A 25,070-nucleotide genomic window follows, 5' to 3' on the forward strand; every position below is an offset into this window, starting at 1 on the left:
TAATCCATGTATTCCCTGTTTCAGGTGATTCTATCATTTTATGGATGACATTCCATTCTGAAGTACATGCTTCATGCTTGTCAGAAATAAGAAAAGCTTTTAGTCATTTTGTCGTGGGTTATGTTTTTAAGCAGAGATTACTTCATTCTGTAAGCAGTAAATGGTTAATGGAATAAAGAAATGTAATGTATCTGATAGAAGCTGAACAGATTGACAGACTCTTCAATGAGTCACAAAAGACCTGGGAGGGATATGATTTTGAGTCAGTAAGTTTTATAAATTTTTCATAATATTTAATTTGCTGATACCCTGGCACACATAACAAAAGAACAAGTTATAAGCAAATCAGAAATGATAAAAGAAAATTACTTTCACCTACAGTATCAAAATTTAGAATTGCTTGATAAATACTAAGTATTCTTCCATCTTTTATAAATATTAAATCAGGATATTTACTATGAATATCTCCAAAGTGACATAATATGTGAGACATGCAGTTGTATTTTATAAAATTTATTCTAGAGAAAATAGGAAACCCTGGAGCAAGCCTCATCTTACAGAACAGAATTACCTTACATTTTTGCAAAAATTTTATTATGTCTGGGAAGAAAAAGGGAGCTGAATAATCAATGCTATTTAAAGGAAATCAACCTAACAAAGAAGCATTAAAGAGCAGGATTCCCTTTAGACTAAGTTAATACATTGTGGTTGTACCTACTGTTGCTATCTGACAAAGCTGTATCACAGAATCAGATAATAAATTTGGATGAGAAAAAGATTTCTGATCTCATCAAGTCCAACCCCACATGTCAACTAGATCAGGCACTGACTGCCACATCTAGTCCTTACATAAACACCTCCAGGAGTGCTCACTCCCTGGGTGGCCCATTCCAATATCTAATCACCCTTTCTGTGAAGAATTTCTTCCTAATGTCCAACCTAAACCTCCCCTGATGCCGCTTAAGCCCATGTCCTCTCATCCTGTCTCTGGCTGCCTGGGAGAAGAGGCCAAAACCCACCTGGCTACACCTTCCTTTCAGGGAGATGTAGAGAGCAATCAGGTCACCTCTGAGCCTCTTTTTCTCCAGGCTAAACACCCCCAGCTCCCTCAGCTGCTCCTCATAGGACTTGTGCTCCAGATCCTTCTCCAGCTCCACTGCCCTTCTCTGGATGTGCTCCAGCCCCTCCGTGTCCTTCCTGTAGAGAGGGGCCCAAAACTGGGCACAGCACTTCAGGTGTGGCCTCACCAGGGCTGAGTACAGAGGGACAATCACTGTCCTGCTCCTGCTGGCTACACTATTGCTGATCCAGGCCAGGATGCCACTGGCCTTCTTGGCCACCTGGGCCCTGCTGGATCATATTCAGCCACTGTTCACCAGCATCCCCAGGTCCTTTTCCACTGGACCACTTTCCAGCCACTCTTCCTGCAGCCTGTAGTGCTGGAGGTGGTTATTGTGGCCAAAGTGCAGCACCCAGCACTTGATGTTGTTGAACCTTAACACCATTGGCCTTGGCCCATGATCCAGCCTGTCCTGGACCCTCTGCAGAGCCCTCCTGCAAATCAACACTCGGGCCCAACTTGGTGTCATCCATGAATTTGCTAATGATAGATGAAATACCCTCTTCCAGATCATCACTCAAGATACTAAACAGGACTGGGCCCAACACTGATTCCTGGGGGACACCATTACATCAATACCACACAGGAAAAAAAAAGTGCTAAAAATATTTAATTTACTTTCATAAAGAAATTGAAACAATAAAAGCTCTCATTCATTCTCACCCTTTCTTCAGATGTTCCTGACCCTCCAGAAGCTCCCACAATCAGCAACATTGGAGAAGATTACTGCACTGTGCAGTGGCAACCCCCTAAATACGATGGTGGGCAACCAGTACTTGGTAAGAGTGCAAACACATGAAGTCCCCTGCAGCTTGGCACGCATTTTTCGCTGTTCCTTTTAAATGGCACAGAAGGATTCTCTGTTTAGACATAAGGAAGGCAGACCCCCAGGCAGGAGCTACTCTGATGCACTGAACCTTCAAACCGGCCCAGGGCCTGGCCCTGCAATTTTGAGCAGAGAGTGCCCCCTGCCTGTGCGATTTGAGTCAGAAGTATTTCAGCAAACAAGTTACCAAAGCACAAAAAGGTGAGATGAAAAATAGCTAAAGCTAACTATCCTCATTCAAGACTGAAATTTTAAGTCAGTGTACAGGCCTTTGTGCTTACCTAGGAATATCCAAAGAGATCTGTGGCCACCTCAGTCATCAACTCCAGACATCTGCAATCTCAGGCACTTATGTAATATATGTTTTATAGTGGAAAACTACTTCATAAATCTACTTCATATAAAACAATGGTTCATAAAATAGTTTCAATCATTTTAGTGACCTTAAAACCTGCACTAAAACTTAGAGTGCAAAGTTGTCATGTGCTGCAGGAAATGAGCAGGCACATTCAAGATTATCACTGACGCCATCTTGAGTTCTGCACAGAGCATGGTAAATTTTTGATAGAAATCTCTGTGATCCTCTGAAGAAAAAGAAAACAATTCAGGGTCTTGACCAATTTTAGGGGAAAAAATTCCTCTGGAGTCCATATCTAGCAATTTGTTTAATAAAGATCTCTGGAGCTTAAGTTTCTTTGAAAAAAATATACATTGAAAGCTATATGGACTCCCATGGGGATGCCAGAGCTAGAAATGTCTAAAACTCTTTTAATCCCCCGAATAGTATCTGGAAGAGAGAAGTTTGTATTTGAATTTGGATGTTTGGACTTCATTCATTTCCAGAAGATATGTATTATTTAAATCAAATAATTTACCTGTGCAGGAATAAACAAGGTACTGCTGGGCCAGTGCTTTGTGGTTTCATCTATTCTGACAGGAAGCAAGCAAGAAGTCAAAATATTACATTTACCAGTAGTTGTGTCATTACCACAGGCAACCCCCACCTCACTGACTAAACAAAGGCTATGGTTTTGTTTTGTAGGGTTCTCAGGGCATATATTTTGAAAAGTTCCTTGCTTTGTTCTCACTGTCAAAGGAAGGATTTTGTTGTTGTTCCAGTAACAACCCTTCACACTACCTGAGGAGGTTCCTTCAGGTAGCACAGGGCTGCACTACTGCTAGAGCTCCAGTAAAACACCTGCAGCAGGGGGAGAGGAAAACTGAAATGCAGCACTACCCTTTCACACAGAGCTTTAAACAAGTTAGGAAGGCAGGGGGGAAAAGGCATACTCATTCTCATCTGTCTTCATATTGTTACAGATGGCTTTGTAGGCAGTCAGATACAGTCTTTATTAGCTATATCCAACAGATATAAAAAAGAAATTCACACCCCATCTTCACCTTTCCTGAGAGTTTGTGTGCTTTTTGTATTACTAAAGCTGTATCTTTAACTCTCACACATTTGGGGAAATAATCTGCTTTACCAAATGTCACCAATACAACCAGTATTGTCATTTTACCTCCTTTCTGCCTGTTTTTTTTTAATTGCAAACCTCTTCATTTCGACACTTATGTGCTTAACACTGGTTATCTATAAAACAAAAAACCCCAGAAACTGAGTTGATGAAACTTCTCTCAGTCTCATAGACCCTGCTGAAGAGAAAAAAAAACTAGGAACATACCCAAAGAACCATAGGTTCATTGCTTACAGCATTTAACTCTGAAAGTTACTGAGAACAAGTATGCCAGAAGTACATCTTCATGCATTTAAAGTGATGATACAACCTGTCAGCTTAAAGATACTTCCACTGTTCTTTTCCCAGAACATTCTGTAGACTCCCATGCACTTCTTGCATTTCAGCATTGACAGGAAAGGCTGCATGGTGTCTGTGCCTACAGCATGCCAGCAAATCAAATGTGCCTGTCATTCTCCTAATCCCTGGAGACACCTGAAGTGTGAATCATACTTCCCAGGTGTACCAAAGGGACCTCTGCAAGTTTGATAGCTATGACCTTGTGAGCTGCAGGGACTGAATCACTCTCCTGCATAGCTCAATTTTTTTCAATTATAAGTCCTTGCTGTGGACTCACACTATTGTAGCTGCCCCCTGTTACAGACATCTGTAGAGACCTCTGGAGTCCATGGGTAGGAGCACACCCACACAATACACTCACATACATGGCATGTGTACATGACTATTCTCTGATATTCATTCTGTAGTTAAAAGATTAATAGCTTTCCTAGCAAAGTTTGTTTGAAAGAAGCCTATGTGGATCCCATCCAGTTACTCTATCTGCAACACAGAGAAGCAGCAGAAATTAATATAGCTAAATGGAAAGAAACAGTTCAGGAGTCCTTGTAGCAGGTCAATTGGAAAATATCTATGTTTCCAACGTGATATACAACCATCCTCCATATTAGGCATCAGAAATCACAGATTCCATTCCCAGTTTGGGGAAATGAGAAGTTTATCTTTTATACTGATTATCCAGTCTCACTTAGTCATTATGGAAAACAGCATGGTAGTGTTGAAAAGGCTATGGATGTTCTGGAGAAGTGCTAAGACATGGATTCCAGGCATACAGATGACACCTTAAGCTGTACTGCAGATGTGGTCTGCAGTGCACCCGGCTCTCTTTGTTCTCTGCTGTCATACAGGCTCTCTTTCCTTCCCAAGGAAATCAGAGCAAGAAAAATGGTGAGAGGCCATATCTCACTCACTGTAGGGCTGAAGCAAGCTGAGATCTGCACTGTCTGGGAAGCATTCTGCATTTCCACTGCTTTGCAAAGAACACAGAGATCTAGCATCAGTTCTTTAATAAAACATTAATTTAAAATAAAAGGAATTTTCAAACTGTTCATCCAATTAATTCTTTGTGGGGGATTTAGGCTGTTAGTCAAGGTTAGTGAATTGAAGCAGGATAAAAGAAATAAATTAATTTTTTAACTCTATACCACACCTTAGACATTTCAAGGAAATTTCTCCTTCACTTAAAAGGATTTTCTTTTTTCCTTCATGTGAGATAACAATTTCCAGTTCTTTTACCACATAACAGCTGTCCTTTCCAGGCTATATTTTAGAGAGAAAGAAGAAGAAGAGCTATCGATGGATGAGACTGAACTTTGACCTTTTAAAGGAGCTGACCTATGAAGCCAAGAGGATGATTGAAGGAGTGTTTTACGAGATGCGGATTTATGCTGTGAATTCTATTGGCATGTCCCGGCCAAGCCCTGCCTCACAACCCTTCATGCCAATTGGTGAGTTTTGATACTCCATGGTATTTCTAGGATAAAACCAAGACAGGACAATTCTGATCTCTTCTCTTCAACTGTTCTTACAGCTAAAAAGACTGTGTCAGGAAAGAGGCTATCAGCCATCTCTATATTCTATATTTAATCAAGCTTCTCCTTTGTAATGTTCCTCTATCTCTCATTCCTCTTCCTGAAGAGCACAGAGGTTCCAGTTTCATGAAATTGCTGATGAAATTTTAGTTGTTATAATTAGAAGTGTGAGAGTTAAGCTGGATCTGAAAAAAGGAGGGGAACTAATTGACAGAGATTTCCCTGTCCCTCTCAGCTTCTTCCATTCCCTTATGGGTGCAAATATCACAGTATCCCGTCCAGTGCTCCCTTAATCCCAGCCCTCTCCACAGCTAAAAGGATAGATGATTAAGAAAATATTTGAGGAATGATTTTCTATAAATAATCCTTCCCAACACAGCAGTGCAGTGTCTCCTGCAATCCCTGAGCAAGGAGCAAACTAAAGGAGTCCTCAGGAAGCCTGCCTGCTAAGTCTTTTAGGGAGAAGACCCACAAAAGTACAAATAGCTGGAGATTAAAATGACTAGAGTTTCTAAATCTACAAATAACAGCGAAGGGGGACAGCCTACTGACGGAGATCATGTAAAAGCAGATGATGCAGTAAAGGAGTCAGAAGGGAAGGCTGAACTGCAAGAAGGGTCTCTTAATTCTGGATTTCAAACTCACAACGGCTGGTCTGCAACAAAAGAGGTCAAACAAGAACCATCAAGTGGAGCTACTGAAAAAAAAGGTCCAAAGTTTTCATGGGATAGGCAGAGTTTTACTTGATTAAGGATAAAGTTCACACTTACTTCTTCAGAGAAGAGGTTTGGGGTTTTGATCGTGTACTGTGTGGTTGTGTATGCTCCCAATTGCATTTCCTCCTGTGTGCTGTCCTTGCTAGCATGTGAATACAAAAATTTTTAACAGTTACAGAAATGAAATTAGGTGATATTTTTTGGTGGTGTTTTTTTTTAAACAATAACTTTGGGAACTAAGACTGATTTCAATTAGTTCCACAATATGTGAACCTGTATTTAACTTACCTTGTAAAATCTATTATGTATATTCAGTAGATGTTCAGTTTATAATACACAAATACACAGATTATGCCAAACAGAATCATTAATAAGATTGCTTTTATGGTATGTATACTAAATCTTATGCTCCTGCACCCTAAATGTTATTTTGAAAAAGTTGTTTTCTGTTTGCTTTTTGATATCAATTATTTCACAGTAACATTTATGTGTATTTTGGATCCTCTAGTAAGGGCTTTTCTTGATTATTTTAAATTAGTAGAAAATAGTCATACTGCAGAAGATTGAATTTAGCTAGTGGTCTTTCTGAACTGTGGGTTTATAAAAAGCCATGACACGCCTGTTCTGAAGAGATATGAAAAAGCTGTATCTAAACCAAAATCTTTTATCCCTAAAATATTTTTCTCAAGTATGTCTCTGTTACAAATGCACAAATCAGAAGTAGTGTTTCTCTAAACATGTAGTCATAACTTTTGGTCATTTTCTTCACTGTATGAGTGAAGTAAAATTTAGCTACAGTCAGTTTGCTTCTTTAACCATGCAAATTTTGTCCAGTTACAATCAGGGTGTAAGTACAGAATATAAAAGGTACATATTTTCATTTTTAAACTTCTCTGCAGACTTATGATGACAATTTGACTCCCTCCTACAAGTCTTTGTTTTTTCAGTGGCTTTTCTCATAAGGGAGCATCTGTGAATAGGAACTACTATCTTAACCTCTTGTTCCCCTTCTTATTATAGGAACCTTATGCTGTGTTTTTATTAAATGATGTAATAGGTGTTATGCTTTCCAACTCAGCTTCAGGTAGATTTATTTTATTAATATAGACAGTGGTACATAAATCAGTGGTTAATCAATCCTTGTATAGCCTTTGAATTCTCATAGTTGTATTGCTATTTCTCAGAATCTACTTGTCCGTATTTCCTTACAGCTCCTCCAAGTGAACCAACCAACTTCACAGTGGAGGATGTTTCTGACAGCACTGTTTCCTTGAAGTGGAGGCCCCCTGAGCGGATTGGAGCTGGGGGATTAGATGGCTACATGGTGGAATACTGCAAAGATGGATGTAAGTAAGCATGACTACTAGGCAGCAGCAACAGAGCATTTAAAAAATGCTACAGTTGCAATAACTTCACCTCAACACACTACCAACAACCTAACCATGTCCAGCATGACCAAATTTTAACTCTAATCTATGTCTATGTCTACCATCCTTGCCAACCATCACCATACTCACTACAATGTGACTGTAAAACCATGGAAATCACATCCATAATGTCATCTTCACAGTTATCATAAGCTTTAATAAACATTAGTAATACAAAAATATCATTACTGTTCTATAGTCCCTCCTATACTTCTGTATCATTCATGAATTGCATATTCCTTAAAATACATAAAATAACATGATTGTGACAACACCAGTCAAACTTTAAAGTAACCATTACCTTACCTCATTTAATACCATTACTGGTAATAAAGAGTGTGACAGCACCATATCTACAAAATTCAATGTTCTGTGATGCCACAACATAATACTTATGTCACCAGTCTGAGAACAAATTTATAGTCACTTCAATATTGACATTTTCCCTAACACTAGGCTTGATTGCCAAGTAATCTAAACTAGGGGGTTTATAGGGCATAATTTATGCAGAAATAATTTAGAGTCTTTAATGAGACATCACTATAGAATTACCAGAATCTCTATGTCATTGTCAGGCAGAAAGATTTTATCAGTCATATTTCTGTGCTTTATAATAAGGAAGCACTAAGAATTCTGTTCTACTGTGTCAATTGAGAATTAAACAATAAATTCCAACAGTTACGTGTTCTATTATTATTTTCAGCATATGTGGCTCTCACTAATCTGTTTGGACAGTAGCAGAAGGTATATTTACTCCAAGAAAAAAAAATTCAATTAAGGCTTCACTTTCTTCCAAAATTCTCCCCATTCCCATGTAGTAAAATAAGTGTCAAGAAGTCCCACAGCTCTAAGCTCTATAAAACAAAATGCCAAAGGAACTACCCAAACATGATTCCCTTATCCTTAGCTGTTTTGAGTAATGAAGTCTAGAGATTGCTTAACTCCACGTGTAAACAAATCTCCTTGATCCAGAGTTCTCCTTCCTACTTATTTTGTTCCCTTTTAAGTATGGTGCTGTAACTTGAGTTCATTTTTTCCCAATAGAAATTTACTTTCAATTGCAAACAAGGCCTCAGTTTGGAAAGATAATGTATTAATGCAATATGCAAATACTGTACTTGTAGCTACAGAATGGATTCCTGCCCTTCCTGGCCTAACCGAGCGCACATCTGCACTGGTTAAAGATCTGGTCACAGGGGACAAACTTTATTTCCGTATCAAGGCTGTAAACCTGGCTGGTGAGAGTGCAGCAGCAACAATAAAAGAGCCAATTACCGTTCAAGAGATCCTGCGTGAGTATCTATACTGAATAAATCCTATTCCTTCATTTCCTCTGGCCAAAATTCTGCCTTTATCTGAGAATAACACACAAACTGCTCTTCCACTTTGATTAGGTTCCCAGTGTCTTCTGGCTCTGAGAACAGCTCTACAGCACCCAGGTCTTATATTTGTAAAGCATAGCTCTTAAAATAATATTCTACTTCTCACTTTCAAAATATGGACATTTCACCTCTTGCAATGGCACTCTCAGCATTTAAGGAACATTTATTTAATATTTACCTCTCTGCTTGAAAAGCTGCTGTATTACTGCAAAATGACTGTGTTGGCTATGGCAAGAGATCTATTTACTTCATTGTCTCAGATTATTAATTACCATCCTGTGTATCACCCAACAGCAGTAGATTAAAATTCATTTGACTGGAGTCCAAAAGACATCAAGAGCTGCTAATAGTGAATTCCTCAACCTTGGCTCACACAAGTGTCTGCCAGAGTCTCACTGGCAGTAAACTGAGCCAATGTAAATAAAACAAAGTTTAATGCATCTCAATACCAAATGGTCATGAAGACAGACACTCCAACTGTATGTTAAGAAATTCCTTCTGTAAATAATAGGGGAAAGACTAAAGATAAAAGGAGAGCCTAAAAAGCTTTCCAGTGAAGTAGAGGAAAGCAGAGACCAAGGAAAAAACCATGCAGTAAGGTCCTTATTTGTAAATGAAAGTAAGATGCTACAAAGAGATCACACTACATCCATCTCAAAGAACTGTAACTGAATGACCATAGGAAGATAAAGGAATCCATCAGTTGCTGTGCTTTCTGAGTATGTCCATAAATACCTCCCAGTGGCAATTTACAAGGTGCTGCAGTATCAATATAGCAACAGATAATCATAACCTATCATCACTCTTTTACTCCAATACATCCCTTGTCCCATCCTTTCTACTGAACTGAAGATTTTCTCCAAAGAAACAAAGTCCATATAAAAGACTCACATCCAACAGAAGCCACCCAAATTTGGCATTTCAGATGTGACACGTTTTCATAATGCTGCTGTCACTGAAAACATGCTCAGATGTAAATGTATAACTGAGACTTAATATTAACTTTTTATCCAGTAGACAAATACATTTGAAACTACTGAGAGACTGAGCTAGTCCCTAAAAGTGTAAACAGCGTTTCCACAATTTTCTTATGCTTTAAGTTATCCATTGCCTTATTTTTGCTATAAATAATGTTGCATATTCTCAAAAGTTTTGTACTTAGTGTGCTAATGCTTAACTGCAGAGCGTCCCAAATTCTGGCTGCCACGTCACCTCAGACAGACCCTGGTAAAGAAAGTGGGTGAAACAATCAATATTGTGATCCCTTTTCAGGTATGTATCAGCTTCTATTTTGTCATGGTTATTTATGATTACTTACCTAAAGTAATTTCCTTAATGCAAGTTCCCATTACTTCACTGCTTAAGCAGAATTACATAAATATGGCTGATGATTCATGAAACCCTCTCAAAAAATTGAGAAAGGGAGGGAATCACTCTTTTTTTCAGTAATTGTTTTTTTACAGTCAGAGTTTCTTCCTTAATCCCACCTTTTGGGGAAGAAGAAAAAAGTGGTCTAAGTAAGTGCAAGCCCATTCCTGTTTACTGAGCACAGGAGGCACCTTAGAGAGAAGTAGACAAAAATGTAAGAATCCAACTAATTACTCTTCTGGAAACAAGGCATGTGATGTCACTGGGCAATTTCTTTGGCAAAAGTGTGTATGTTAATTTCTGAAACGCCGACTGCAAAAAGTTGAGTTTGCACATAAACAGAAGGCCCGGGTTGGCCCTGGGATGCAGAACCTCAGTGTGTGTATAAAGACCTGCTTGGGCATTACTGTGCATGAAGGCATAAAAACCAGAGCTTGCTGAGGATTATCAAGGGTGCATGTATGTAACTACACCTCACTAAGGCATGCACAAAAGTGCTCAAATATACACAAAGACTGACCTGACCAGTTACCTCACCTTGGCATTTTCTAGAGCTGTACAGACAACTATCTGACTGTTTCTAAAACCCCACATGCCTTTCTTCAGATGCATGAATATAATATCAATAGAGTGCAAGAATTAATGTGAGTAAGGAAACGGTTTCCTAAGGGAGAAACAGCAAAAGAAATTGTCAATTACAGACTCTGGCTCTGACACAGATGTCCTTAGTAATAACAGATTTACCACTTAATCAAGTCCTCAGTTAAAACTTCAAGACACTGAAATTTCTCTACTATCCAGGACTGACATTTATAGAAATGTAATCCTGTTATTAGTGAAGAGCTTTGAAATTTTCATATAAAAGATGCTGGAGAGATGCAAAACATTTTTTCCACAAGGGAGACAAATCCTCTGTATTTTTTTGTTTGAGTAGCATCAGCAGGAAAAAAATTATTAGAGCAAAATTTATATAAACTTAAAGGTACATGTCTTTTTTGCACTATGGTTTCTGGGTCACATGACAAGCTGCTTTTCCACAGAGATATATCTGATTAGTACACAATTGCACGCTCATGAATTCAACTTTCTTGAATTGCATGCTTGAATTATGTCAGTATAATCATAAGGCATTTTTTTTTCTTTCACATTTCTTATCTCCAAAATTGTTAAAATCACTTTTTTACTGATGTCTAGCCACACACAAAATTCAAGATTTGTACATCTGCTATTTCTGAGTTATGTAATTATTTTTAAAAACCCCTAAAATAAACAGATATTTTTCCTGCTTTGATATCCAGGTTGAAGAAAAATTGCACAAATTTGACAAGCTGCCCCATAAGCAGGGGAATAAAGCTTAGCATTTTAGAGATTTGTGTCTTGTGTCCCCTTGTGTTGGTCTTGACCGGGCAGTCAATTTTCTTCATGGAAGATACTATGGGGTGATGTTTTGAATTAGTGCTGGAAAGAGTACTGATAATTTTGGGGTATTTTAGCTGTTGCTGAGAGCAGTGCATACACATTCAAGGCCTTCTCTGCTCCCCACAAGACTCTGCCAGGAAGGGAGGTGCTAAATAAACCCTGACAGCCCCATATCACCAGTGTCCCAGCACATGCAGCACCTCCTGTTCTGAGAGCAGCCTCACTGCAATATTCCCAGAGATTGGCCAGTTCTGTGCCCTCCTCCCCTCACTGACACATCCTCACTTCCCTGGCCAGGCTAAGTGCATGTGGCAACTAATCCAGAGCTTCACTTAATCCTGCCTCATCATTCTGCTGTTGCAAAACAAAATAGTTAAAAGACTGAGCTTTCCCTGACTTTTCTTAGTGGGGACACTACCTGAGGTTTTGGCATTTCAATTTTTCATAGAACTGCTCTAAGCTCATCTTAGTGATTTCAGGTGCTCTGGCAAATTTGGCCAAACTGAACGAACTAATTGAAAAGTGATTTGAGTAGCTGACTGACAAATCATGTGTTGGTATAAGCTCTTGTCTTCTAAAGGGTAAGGCTAACAAAAAATGCTAAAATCTATCCAGCAACACCAGATTTTACTCTGAGAATGAAGCCAGAAGACTTTAACTCAAGAAGTATTTATTTGAGTAAATAAAATCTGTCATAGTGTTGAATTTCAGCTCTCACAGTATTAAAAATTGTGGCTATAGCTGTTTAGAATATGTAATACAGGGGACCTTTCTAAAAAAGCAAATCAAAAAGATCTTTTCCCTTCATATTTTGAAAAATTTTAAGTTACTGGCCATTTCTATTGCAGAAGAAGACTCTAAATAAATACAGAATCTGGTTTCTAGTGAAAGTGGAAGTCAATGTCTTCTACTATTTACAGTCTCTGTGCAACCTTTCCAGTGACATCTCTGATCACTACAGAAAATTCTGTGAAACACATTGTAAAGGTATCCTGGGTTCAATGCTACTGGCAGATCTATTTAAACCTTTAGATCAAAATATCCTGAAAAGAAAGTAAAACATTATTACTAACCTTTTTTAGGTTGAGTGTTTTAAGCAGGTGGAACATTCTGGTGAAAGGAAGAGAATCAACACATTCTTGCTTCAAAATTAACAATGTGGCAGGTGATTGGAGGGGTATTATGTGCTATTAGTGGATAAAATTCACAGTAGTACTGAGTGGTCTTTTTGTCCATCATAAATGTGTGAATATAAATATCTAAGAGCATTTAAATTCATTCTTCCCTGGCTGTGAACTCCCTAAGTTTCTCTGGTGCTATTTAGCTACTCTGTCACTCACTATTCTCTCTCAGATTATCTATTACACATTGCAGAAATCCAATCCTCTGACATATGTATTAGGAACATGCTTTCTATCTGATTATGCTTTTCACAGTCTATAAATATAAGAGTATATGAAAGCCAACACTTAGAACACTTGGAATCTTTCACTGGCTCTCCCAGCACCTCAAAAAAGGAGGAGCTGTGAGTGAACATATCTGATCAACCACACTAGAACACCAGCAGCAACAACCTTGTAATCAGCCTGAAAACCTGCCAAGTATTTGTCTTGGCAAAGTAGAAATTTAAATAAATTCCCATAGAACTATACTATTTAGGCAGCTTGTTTTTATTTTCAAAGCATTCCCTAGCCAAATTTTTCAAGGAGGATCTTCATATCTCTTTAAAATACAGGCATATGTGGAGAGTAAAGTAGAGTCAGTTCTCAGCCTGTTCACCAATAATCAGATATAGAAAATAAAAATACAAAACAACCCAAACCCTTTCACTTATTCCAGAATATCCATATATTCTATATCCATCTATACATTCCAGCTGAAGAGAGGAAGCCATTTCTTGCTTAACAGGTTTTTGTGAGCGCTCTCTGAAATGAGACCAGGGTACAGGTACACCATAACAGGACAAAACTCTCTTGTATCTATTATTTCAGCCCTGAGGTGCTCTTAACTATGCTCCTTGGCAGAAAGCTGTAGGAAAATAATTTATCAGAGAGAGAGAATGCAAGATCCAAAACCACAGCTCATTCAAGGTGTTTATCAGCCCTGATGTAAAATAAACTACAATACATCTGATGAGTAAGAGAAAAGAGCATCAATGAACAAATGGCAATTTCTAGGTCTTTTAGACATCCTTTAAGTATAATTTTGGACAGATCTTGGCCTGACTCTAATAAAAGGTGAAGTTTTTTTCCTAATACCACTGGAAAAAAGAATGATGGTACACAGACTTTTTGAGCAAATACCAGAAAATCCTGAAATAAAGGTGTAGCAATGCACAAAGATTCATTATTATTCTGTCTACCTTTAGGCACCAAAACCAAGAGTCTGAGTATTTTAATCTCCCTCTGTAGGCTAAGGGGAGAGATACAGTCTTTCAGAGTGAGAAGGAGTCTTTCCAGTGGATTGAGGAACCTTCCAGAGCTGCTTTCTCTGCTGTTTACCTGAGGCAGCGTCCCCATTTCAGTGCCTTGGGCTCCAGTTCAGGGCAGCCTGAGCAGAGGTCACTGCTGACCCTGCAAGGTCCCACTTTCCCTCCCCACCCCTCTGAACTACTCTAGGCCTGGGCTGCTCTGTTTCACCTTGGTAATCTGGCAGAAACTTAAAACCCCCCACAGTTATTTTCTGTTCGATTAACTATTAATACACTTAATAAATATGTTTTGGCCATTTTCTGTTTTCTTGGGATTCCTTGTTTGGAGCTGTACTGTGGAAGTAGCACCCCAATAACTTCTGAAGAACTAAATAGTACTTACCATTTTTCCTGGTAATGGCTGGATGAGAGCAGTGCACACCACTGATAGCTCACTGATTCCACAATGCCATCTTCCATGGGTGTAGCAACACTGACTGCTTTGGTTGACAGTCACCAAAATAATTTTGCAAGGCAGAAAGAATTATACAGTAAATTTCACTTCCCAAGACTGCAAGATTACAATAATTTTTCAAAAAAATCTTTAAAATGCCTGAGGACAGAACATCAAACATTTTAAGAAAGGAAGGAGAAGGGGAGCAGAGCTAATAAGTCCTCAGGTGTGTAAAGATTCTGCTAATAACAATCAGAACAAGTCAGATCACCTGTTGGCTTCACTGATGCCTGGCAAAGAGTACCAGCCCAGCACATGCATAGTATTTCTGGATTTGTTCTCAGTATCATTTCAGTCTCGAACTAAATGGCATCCTCAGAGCACAGTGCCACTAAACCACACAGATGGTAGCAAATATTTGTCTGGAAGAAAACAGAAATTGTAAGGTATTTATAGAGTTTACTATCTCAACTCTGTGTACTATATTAAGCCTTCTACATTTATTGCTAAGAGAAAAATGGAAATACTAAAGCCTCTAAAACTTTTTTTTCTCTATTTAGGGTAAACCAAGACCCAAAATCACTTGGCTGAAAGATGGTCAAACTCTAGACTCCAAAGATGTGGGAATTCGGAACAGCAGCACGGACACAATCCTTTTCATCAGAAAAGCAGAGCTTCATCACTCAGGAGCATATGAAGTCACTCTTCAGATAGAAAACATGTCTGATAAAGTTGCAATAACAATACAAATCATAGGTAAGACCCTGACAACATCAGAATTAAGCAGATCATGCAAAACAAAATAATGGCCAGACTGAGGCAACCCAAAGGTCCAACTCCCTCAGAATCTCTTCTCTTGCAATGGTTGGTTGCAGAAGGTAGGACAAAGAGCAGGGCTAGCGTGTGACCTTATTTTCCTACTACATTTTCCCACGTTGAAATTATCTGTGTCCTAGAGACCTTCAGAGGGTGAGGGATATTCTTTTGTGTTCCATAGCTATTTAGTGATCTTTAGTGATCTTTCTCTTGCCTAATTTTATCCAGTATGTATTTTAATCCAGGTCTAGTTTGAGAATCCAAACATCCTTTTATAAAGGATTTCATTTTAAGTACATATACCTATTTGTTTTGATTTGAGTCTGTCCCCTGACAATCTCATTTAACATCCATACAGTTTTGTATCAGAAAAAAAAACATGAATAATCATTCAGCTTTTCCATGTTACTCATGATTTTATAACCTTCAGTCCCACTTGCCTCAGTTAACTTTCTCAACTTTTACCCTCTTCATTTTGACTATTTTCAAACAGATGCCATTCTATATCTTGGTCATCCTTATCAATCTCCCTTCTGTCACTTTGAGAGAGATAGAATTTCAGAGTTCTGGTGCTCCTAGGCATAGCCATATTGTACTCAAGGAAGGAAATATGACTCTTGGAATGGACGTACTTATACATGGGTTTTTTTTCATTAGATAAGGATAGGGAAATAAAATCATTGCCATAATATACCTCTACAGTTCCAAAAATTAGAAGGCAAAGTCCTGTGCATTTGAAAAATTTACATTTAACGCTTTACTCTGTTAAGAGTGTCTAGTTAGTCTGGGGTTTATTCTCTATTATACAATTTCTAGTCTCTTTCCTAATGTCATTGCCAAAGTTTCCATAACTTTTGTTGGGATTATATGAGGGATATTCTGAGATCTTGCCTATTCAGATTTCATTAATGTTTAGCCAGAGCTTTTCTGTTTCTCCTCATTAGCACTCTTTTTAACATTCTTGATAACTGTTTTTATTTCTCGTTCCCCACACTTTCACACTGTTATCCCGAATTTCTTCCAGTGTATCAATACATTTTTAGAATATGTGTTTTGGCTCACCTCCTAATGCTTTGGAATTAAAAATGCTGACTTTGCTCTGCTTAAAGTTTTATTAATTATGTTGGCAGAATGGGTATGCAATGGTGCCAACAGCAAACAAGAATGGCACAAAAAATTGGAGCAAATATGTCTTAATACCAGCAGCAGCTTCTGCTCAAAGGCTGACTGCAGTTCTGCAAGAGCAAAATAAGTAAATGGCAGCTAAACCAAAATAATCCCAAGAGTGCCCAGAGAAGGTGTGGATGCCCCATGCCTGGTGGTGTTCAGGGCCAGGCTGGATGGGCTCTGAGCAATCTGGTCTGCTGGAAGGTGTCCCTGCCCATGGCACGGGGCTGGAACGGAAAGATCTTTGAGGTCACTTCCAACCTAAACCATTCTCTGACCCTATGATTCAGGTAAAGGGGAGTAGTGCACTCTACATTCTAATTTATCTTTCTAAAATTGGTTAATGACTCTTGATTCTGGCCATTGCTTTTGGGCCATAGCACGAAGTATCTTCTGCCTACTGTTTGTGTAGAAAGTCACAAAAACATATCCATCTACCATTGCCAGAGCATTATACTATACAGAAAATGAAACACTGAAAAAGAGAACTAATCTTATCACACAAGTAAGACTTGTAGGACATTAATTTTGTACTTCTTGAGCAGTTTGGTCAAATGAATGGGAATATATATATTTCATTAATTCATTACGAAAAAGAGAAAGGGCTCGTTACATATGCAGATACTTCTGCAATCAGGGCATCTACTCTGATTCTTTATTGTGTTATTCTAGAGGAACTACCTCTTCTCAATTCTGTCAAATGCACTTTTTGTTCCCCAGATTTTATATTCTCTTGGCACGACAGAAAATGGGTGATTCAGGCACTGTTTCTATACTCCTAGTGGTGCTTTAGGTGCTGTAGAACAGCAGGCTGAAAATCCACCCTGGCTTTCAAAGACACAACAAATCAACCAGTGATCTTTTGAGGTGTCTTTTCATCAGCTAACTTCCCTTGGCAAAAGTCTCCTTGATGAACAAGTAATGCTTGTGGCTTCAGCACCTATCTCTTTTTGGGGTAAGGCAAGAGTGCAGGTAGCCAAAAGCTCTGCTGTGGTGATGAGTCAGGTCAGCTCCAAACAAGAGGAAACAACTCTGTTATTGCCATCACCTTCCCTCATTGCCAAAACAGTTGTTGCCATTTACTCTGCAGATCAAAAAAAGATGTGCACTATTTCTATGGGAATCAAGTATTTACTAAAGACTTCTAGAAAGTTCAAAGATAATGAAAATATCTTCAATCTCTGGAGAATATGGTTCCCTCAACTTCTTTCACCCTCTACATGAATCAATAAATTATGTCTTTCATCATGACTTCTACTGACCGAAGCAAACCTCAGATCTATACTTTTTTTAACTGTAATTAATTATTTTTCTAATTATGTATTATTTGAAAATATAAATTAGAATTTATCTTTGAAAGATAATTCACACTATCTCTTCTTCCCATTGCATAAATTTCATTAGTTTGCAAAACTCCTCAGCTGAGCTTGTGCTGTGGGTAAGACAGAATACTTCCTCAGAATAAAAATCCTCACTCCGACACAGTGTTCTACAGAGGAAAATAATTTGAGTCAGAAGCATCAATAAGTTTAACTTTTCCCATCCTCTGTCCACAAGCTAGAGTTGTACTGGTTATTACTAAGAAAGAAATATTCTACCATTCTATGAAGAAATTTTGGATAGATCTTCTTGCAGATTGCATTATCCCACTGAACCACAAAGATCAAGAACATAAAAACCCATGTAGCAAATTTATCCATCTCTGCCTTTTTTAAGGTTGTTCTTCACACATATGCAGACACGCATGGAAGTATAAAAAATTCTTCTCTTAAATTGGAATAGATTGATTGATTTCTGTAAAATGAAATACATATCTAACAAAACAACTAGATTTTTGTTTCTTCTAAGTTGTGATTCAAGTTAACAACAAATGCATTTCCACATCCCCATAAGCAATGTTGTTCATTTGACAACATATTGCCATTCCCTGCTTCAGAAACAGAGAAGAAAATGTATGAAGGTTTTACCTGGTTGGTGGCTGCTGAGAAATGCAGAAGATGGCAGGTTTTTCTCTGAAATGTTGGTTAAGATAGGCAGAAAGAAGATGATAAATGGAATGAGAGCCATGCATTCCATATCCCTTATCAGACATCATGCAGTGCTCTAGTAGGCACCACTTTGAAGAAGGACAGTAGGGGTCAAACCTAATTATAAAGCAGCTTTTCAATTCCAAAGTTTGTCAGTGAAAAGAGAATTAGCACATTATGCTTTGATGTAGAAAGTCACAGTTCCCCCAATAACAAAGGCTAATTTATTACTGGTTTGAATATCCTTCTTTAAGGAATTACATTACAAGCCACCTATAATTGCATCCTCTGTGCTTTGCTCATCTCAAACCTACATCCCTCAGATTCTTACAATTTTCTTAATTTTTCCAGCTTAGCTACACAATGGGGAGACAGTTTCCCTTCAGGTGTCTAGAATGATCTTGAACTATTTTTCACTCAATAACAAGATGAACTATCCAGCTGTCCCCAGCAGGCCCCATAACTGGGTGCAACAATCTAACATCAAAAAGGTGGACTGGTGTCTTCAAGTTAAAAAAGACAGAAATATTATTTAATAAATCTAATCTAAATCTTACAGCATTTGACTAAACAACATGGTATAAAAAGAAAAACTAAAATTATTATCATTTCAGACTATGTTGTTTTTCTCTATATTTCCAGGTATCTTAAAGAGGACACAGATTTCTCTATCTCTTTGAGAGTTTGTTCATTTTCTAGCTATTACAGAGAAATCACCTAGTGGGCCAGCTAACAAGCACTGAGCCAAGAGGGAAAAGGTGTATTCCCAAATGGCTGGCCATCCTCAGCTGGAAGGCACACCACCCATTGCCCTGGTAGTTATAGCAGTGTAGATAAATGGCCAAGAAATTGCACTGAGGTAACAAAGTAAGTAATAAAACTGCAGTTAAAGAGTTAATCACATCCATCCAAACAACACAAACTTCTTATTCTATTTTAAAGATGTTACTAATTCTCGTGTGTTTTCTATTTCTCCATAGGATTCAGCCTCTCAAAAGAATATTCAAATATTTGAAAAATACCCAATGTTCTTCTTACAGTTTTAATTTCACATTAATGAAGTGTGTTGCTATGGAATGTTACAGATTGCTATCAGGTTCTATTTTTTTCCCTGCATGGGGAAATGACAAAGCTCTTGAATCTTAAACTAAAAGCTAAGATGTTTTCTTATGTCTCCTCTGCAGACAAGCCTGGTCCTCCTCAGAATATAAAGCTTGTGGATGTTTGGGGATTTAATGCAGCCCTGGAGTGGTCACCTCCCCAGGATGATGGCAATGCTCAGATCTTGGGCTACACAGTTCAGAAAGCTGACAAAAAAACAATGGTAAGAACTTCGCTGGGTCTGTGGCTTTGAAGGGAGTTAAACCAGCACCTGCTCTGGGAACACAGAGACTTGAGGAAACTATGAGTTCATGACACTCATTTGTGTGTCCAAGGTGTCCTGTGGCACCTCAGAGGCAATAAAACATTGAAAAATAAAACCTTAGAAACCCCAAAAGGTGAAAGATTAATCTAAATACTCAGTAGAAAATGGACGAGAGACCAAGCCTGTGCAGTATCAGGTGGTGACTGCATAGACAGCTCTTCTTAGAAGGTGGAATGATAGTTTTTATTTAGAATTATATTTTTCATAAATGCAGCAAAAAATTGAAGGGGAGGGAGGAAGAGTTAGAGTTGAAGTGAGATGCTAGGCATAGCAGGGTATGTACTGGAGAGGTATGTATGCCTGTCAAACTGGAAAATATCTTTCTCATGGAAGAGCCCGCTGAGCAGTCACATTCTGAGTACACATCTTGTACCAGATTCCCCAGATAGGAGTGGCCAAAATATGGTAGAGAGTTGAGGGAATTTTTTTCTCAAAATGGAAGCATTAATATGCCTATCACACCATCAGAATATAAAAGTAAGAAAATAGATCAGCTGATCTTCACAGGGAGCAACATAATGTTAATTTCACAGGTTAGTGCTAAATACCTCTCTGCCTGTCTTTTCCTTGTAACAAAATAATTCTCTCCATACCAAAAGTAGCACCAGTGTGACCTCTCATAACATCTTTCTAAACAGTACAGTCTTGTTACAGGAATGGTACACGGTGTTTGATCACTATCGTCGCACAAACTGTATCGTGTCAGACCTCATTATGGGAAATGACTATTTTTTTCGAATCTTCAGTGAAAATTTGTGTGGATTGAGTGAAACTGCTGCAACCACCAAAAATCCTGCCCATATCCAAAAAACAGGTAACATATTCTTCAAACCAAAGATCACAAAAGCCACTAAATACCAGAAGTCATACACTGGAAAATGGAAAATACAGTTTTACTAGCTGCATGCCTAAAGATATTTTCATTATTTACTAACTAGCACTTATAAAGAATTTTAGCATAAAGAGCCTTTATCTAGGAAGATCTCCTGAACTAATACAAAAGTTAGTTAAAAATATTTAATCACAGAGTCTTCCTAAACTATATTATCTGAAGTAAATAATACAGCTGGGGGATTATATTTCTATTTTGGGGTTAAAAGTTGAAGATGCCTGTGGTGAAGTCTTTCTCTGCACACATATGGCTGTCATATTTTAAATAGAAGTTGAAAACCCATGATTGCCAGGACCTTTTACCTTAACTAACACATTAAACATGAGATGTGTTTTGGAATGAAATGTATTTAAAGACTTTTAGTATCACAAACGCCAAAAGTTTTGAAGTTTCTTAAAATGATACAGACATAATTAATGACAGATAGATTGTACAGAAATCAGCAGAACTGCCAACACGGTTCTTACTATTTTGTCTCTTTGAACTGCAGGCACCACTTATAAACCCCCTTGTTACAAAGAACACGACTTCTCAGAAGCCCCTAAATTCACCCACCCTTTGGTGAACCGCTCTGTGATCGCGGGCTACAACACCACTCTCAGCTGTGCTGTCAGAGGCATCCCCAAGGTACAGTCACCACTCTCACTGAGACTGCTGCACCAAGGCAGGAATTCCTGCCAGCTCAGGGTGGCTGAGTGTGGCATGGCTGTGCAGAGGAGCACCAGAGGCCACCTGGTCATGCCCACCTTGCCCACCTGAGCCTGCAGAGAGGGGGGCGAGTGCACAACCAGGGGGGCAACACAGTGATGGGGACAGAGGGAAGGGCACTCACTGCTCCTGGTGGCACCACACCACTGGAAATGCACCCCCTCTGCACAAAACCTGCTCACTGCAGAAGGCAAACAACAAAACTGTCTGCTCACAATCTATACTCTGCTCTCTTCAGGCTTTGAAGAAAACAGCAGTAAATGTCATCTACTGTTCCACTAACCAAATGACACAGAGGAACAGCAGTTTCTCTGTAACACCAATGCATCCACAGAAGTTTTTGACAGTCTGAGCTATTTTGCAAAACTAACTAGAATAAGGCTTGGTCTCGCGTGAAGTTTTTTTGCAGGGGTTTTGTTGGTTTGTTTTTTTTAATCTCACAGGAATATTTTCTCATTCTAAATATATTTATGAAAGTCCCATCAAAGAGTAGATAAAGATGTACTATTTTATTAATCAGGAACAAGCAGTAAAAACTGTATCAGCTAAGAGCTAAATTTAGACTTCTCAGAAAAGGGAAATAAGATTTTTGCCTCCAGTGTAGGAATTTACCATGTTATGACATAACCTTGTCCTAAATTTAAATTAGCACAATCCCTTCATGTCTGGCTGCTTATTTTCAGCTTCTTTCATGACCTTATACCTGTGAAAGGATCTGATTGCTACAGAGCAAAACATGTAACAATCACTCAGTCCAAATGATAAAAAATCATTTGCTGCATTCATTAGATAAAGAAGGAGCTCCAGACAAAACTCAAAAGTAAAAAGGAAGCATATCCATGTAAACAGCTTCAAAAAAACAAGAACATTACAGAATAAACACCAGCAACTGTAGGCAAAATCCATCTTCCAGTAGCTGCCTCAACTTAGAAATTACAGTGTTATTGACAATATTCCCTCTTGGTTAACTGACATTTTTGTGCATCTGCATCCACTTCATTCTGTTTCCATGGTTTTAAGAAGATTCTTTAAAAAGCCTTCTCAATTTTACAGCTGTTCTTGTGCAGTAATGGAAGGCTTTGCAATTCAGGCATGCTAGCTCCTCCTTCACATTAGCCTGAAGGATCCAAGTAGTCCTCAACCTTCAGTACACCCAATGCTCTTAAAGCAGCTTTTCCAGATATGTTTTTGTACTTCCATTGCCCAAATTAACCTTGATTAAATGTTTCAGGACCTGCAGCAGTGCTCTGCAAAAGCTCTCATTACCTTATGTGGATGAAAAGTTCCCAGTTCTTAATAATTGTAGGTTCTCAAACACACCTCAGGATGATCTGCATGGCATGGAAAAGTTACCACTGCAAGCAGAGACAGTACTCATGCCCTGCCAGTAATGAAGTATAACAAGAGACATATACCCAGAAAGATAAAGAGGCTATAGAGAAACAGGGAAAAAATGTTAAGGCAGGAAAAATTCCAGCAGAGATCTGACAAGAAAATTTAGCAAGTGGCAGGTGGGATGCACTGGATTGTTATACCACAGGTCAAAGACAAAAGTAATTCAGTAGATTTGAAAGCACTCTGTAAAAACAGTGCAGTAGTTTTGGGGTTTATGGATGAAGAAACAGAAGACATTAATGTCTGAAAGAAAAACAGATCAATGTAAAGCTTGGTTTTCTATTCTTTAAAGACTGTTTCTTCACTGTATGTACTAATGAGCTTGAAATAAAAGCAGTCTGTTTCATCAGATTTTTCATTTTCAAAATTTCATTTATAAAAATTAAAGGCACATTTTCAGGGACTGGAAACAAAACATAAAAGCTTGAACTGGTATAGAAGCAGCCACTTCATTCCACAGCGGAAGCCAACATGTTTAAATTCCAAGACTTCATGTTTAAATTCCTGAAGTTTCTAAAGATACACTAGAGAGTTTGGAAAACCCTTTCCTGGACCAAACCTTGGCATTCTAATTCAGCCACCCAGCATCTGTGGACTTTTATGACTGTTCTAATAATCTGTGACATTTAATTCCCCTTCTATAAGATACTTGCAGCATTCAAATATATTTTAATAAGCACAACTCAATAACGCCTAATGAATGAACTTGTAGACAGTTAATAGGGGTTAGGGTTTTTTTTTTTTAAATTGCAATAAAAGAGGGAAAAAAACTACATTTTCTGCATGTTTTTGAGTTAACAAAAATACTAAAGTTTTGAATTATTGGTTTCATGAATTTCTACTGAATGAGATGTTCCTTGAAAAATTATTAACAGTTCTTTTTAAATACTCCTCATAATACTACTTAGCCTTTGATGGCTACAGGAGGCCACAAGATCAGGTGTAAGTCTTCCATTCTCTAACTTCTATTTTAAAAATCTTCTTCTTTGTTCTTCAGCCAAAGATATTCTGGTTCAAAAACAAAATGGATCTCTCTGGGGATGCCAAGTACCGCATGTTCAGTAAGCAGGGGGTGCTGACCCTGGAGATCCGCAAGCCCACTCCCTTTGATGGAGGCATTTACACCTGCAAAGCTGTCAATGAGTGTGGTGAAGCTGAAATAGAGTGCAGGCTGGACGTCAGAGGTAATCAGATGAATCCTATGCATAACCCTAACACTGCAATGAAGAGAGAGTAATGGGTAGTTAAAAGGAAATAAAATCATAGTTCCCCTTTATCTGATTTTTTAGGTGGTATATAAAAAGTTTGTTAATTACATGCATCAGCAAGATTGTTTTTTTCATTCTGAAGCATTATGATAGAATTAGGTTACTTGCTAGGTAATACAGGTCTGATGGTGCACAGTTATTGCACTTCTGACTTGCTATTTCTAGAGCAGATACTTAGCAGTGGAAGGGAGGTCTATCTACCACCACTGCATCGAGGATAACTTCATTAGACTTTGTGCTTATTCTGTAACTGAAGGTTTTAAATCACATCATTGGCTATTAGACATATGTAAAAGGTAGTGCATGCTACATCACAAACATTTTTGGAACTGTAACAAATTATTTTGTTTGTAAAAAGGACCAGGAACAAAAGTCACATGTTTATAACAGAATAAAAAAATATGAAATATTAAATATTTTTTGTAAAGCTGCCAGCAAAGTACCTATTTATCAATACAAATGTATGTAGCATTACTTTAAGTGCTCAAACCCAGTAAAAGCTGCAAAAGTGACCTACATAACAGTAATTGATGGAAATCCATTTTCAGCACAGCAAGCCTGAAGGTATTTCTACACAGCGCCAAGTTGAATATTTGACTCGGTGCTAAATCAGGAATGTGCATACAGTACACCTTGCAGTGCTGGGTGCCAATACCCTCAGGGCTCACAGATTATTTTATCATCATCTGAAGCTTGCCTTAGGAACATTAAATCTTCTTAGAATCTCAGATAAAAGCAACTACTAGTGTCTATATTTCACTTTCAGTACCAAGTCTCAATTTAAAATTACCATTCTTTAATATTTGATAATGTCTTAAACTTTTTTTCATTCTCCAGCTCCTCAGTAAAACTCTGAATCTCAGTTGATCTGCAAGTCAAGGTAAGAATAAAAATAATTCAGCTGGA

At 38.2% G+C, this 25,070-nt stretch overlaps 1 protein-coding gene across 1 annotated transcript in view; it reads left to right on the forward strand.

Annotated features, from left to right (window-relative positions):
• MYBPC3 (myosin binding protein C3) overlaps nucleotides 1-25,070 on the forward strand; it is a 62,276-nt gene that overhangs the window by 35,384 nt on the left and 1,822 nt on the right. The window contains exons 25-35 of the mRNA XM_077180056.1: nucleotides 1,795-1,899; nucleotides 5,017-5,205; nucleotides 7,217-7,351; nucleotides 8,557-8,724; nucleotides 9,998-10,086; nucleotides 15,026-15,221; nucleotides 19,660-19,799; nucleotides 20,556-20,715; nucleotides 21,284-21,420; nucleotides 23,894-24,080; nucleotides 25,002-25,044. Of these exons, the coding sequence (XP_077036171.1) occupies nucleotides 1,795-1,899; nucleotides 5,017-5,205; nucleotides 7,217-7,351; nucleotides 8,557-8,724; nucleotides 9,998-10,086; nucleotides 15,026-15,221; nucleotides 19,660-19,799; nucleotides 20,556-20,715; nucleotides 21,284-21,420; nucleotides 23,894-24,080; nucleotides 25,002-25,012 (1,517 nt within the window). The 3' untranslated portion in view covers nucleotides 25,013-25,044. The remainder of the gene's footprint in view (nucleotides 1-1,794; nucleotides 1,900-5,016; nucleotides 5,206-7,216; nucleotides 7,352-8,556; nucleotides 8,725-9,997; nucleotides 10,087-15,025; nucleotides 15,222-19,659; nucleotides 19,800-20,555; nucleotides 20,716-21,283; nucleotides 21,421-23,893; nucleotides 24,081-25,001; nucleotides 25,045-25,070) is intronic.

The sequence above is a fragment of the Agelaius phoeniceus genome, chromosome 6 (assembly GCF_051311805.1).
Source record: "Agelaius phoeniceus isolate bAgePho1 chromosome 6, bAgePho1.hap1, whole genome shotgun sequence".
NCBI lineage: Eukaryota > Metazoa > Chordata > Aves > Passeriformes > Icteridae > Agelaius > Agelaius phoeniceus.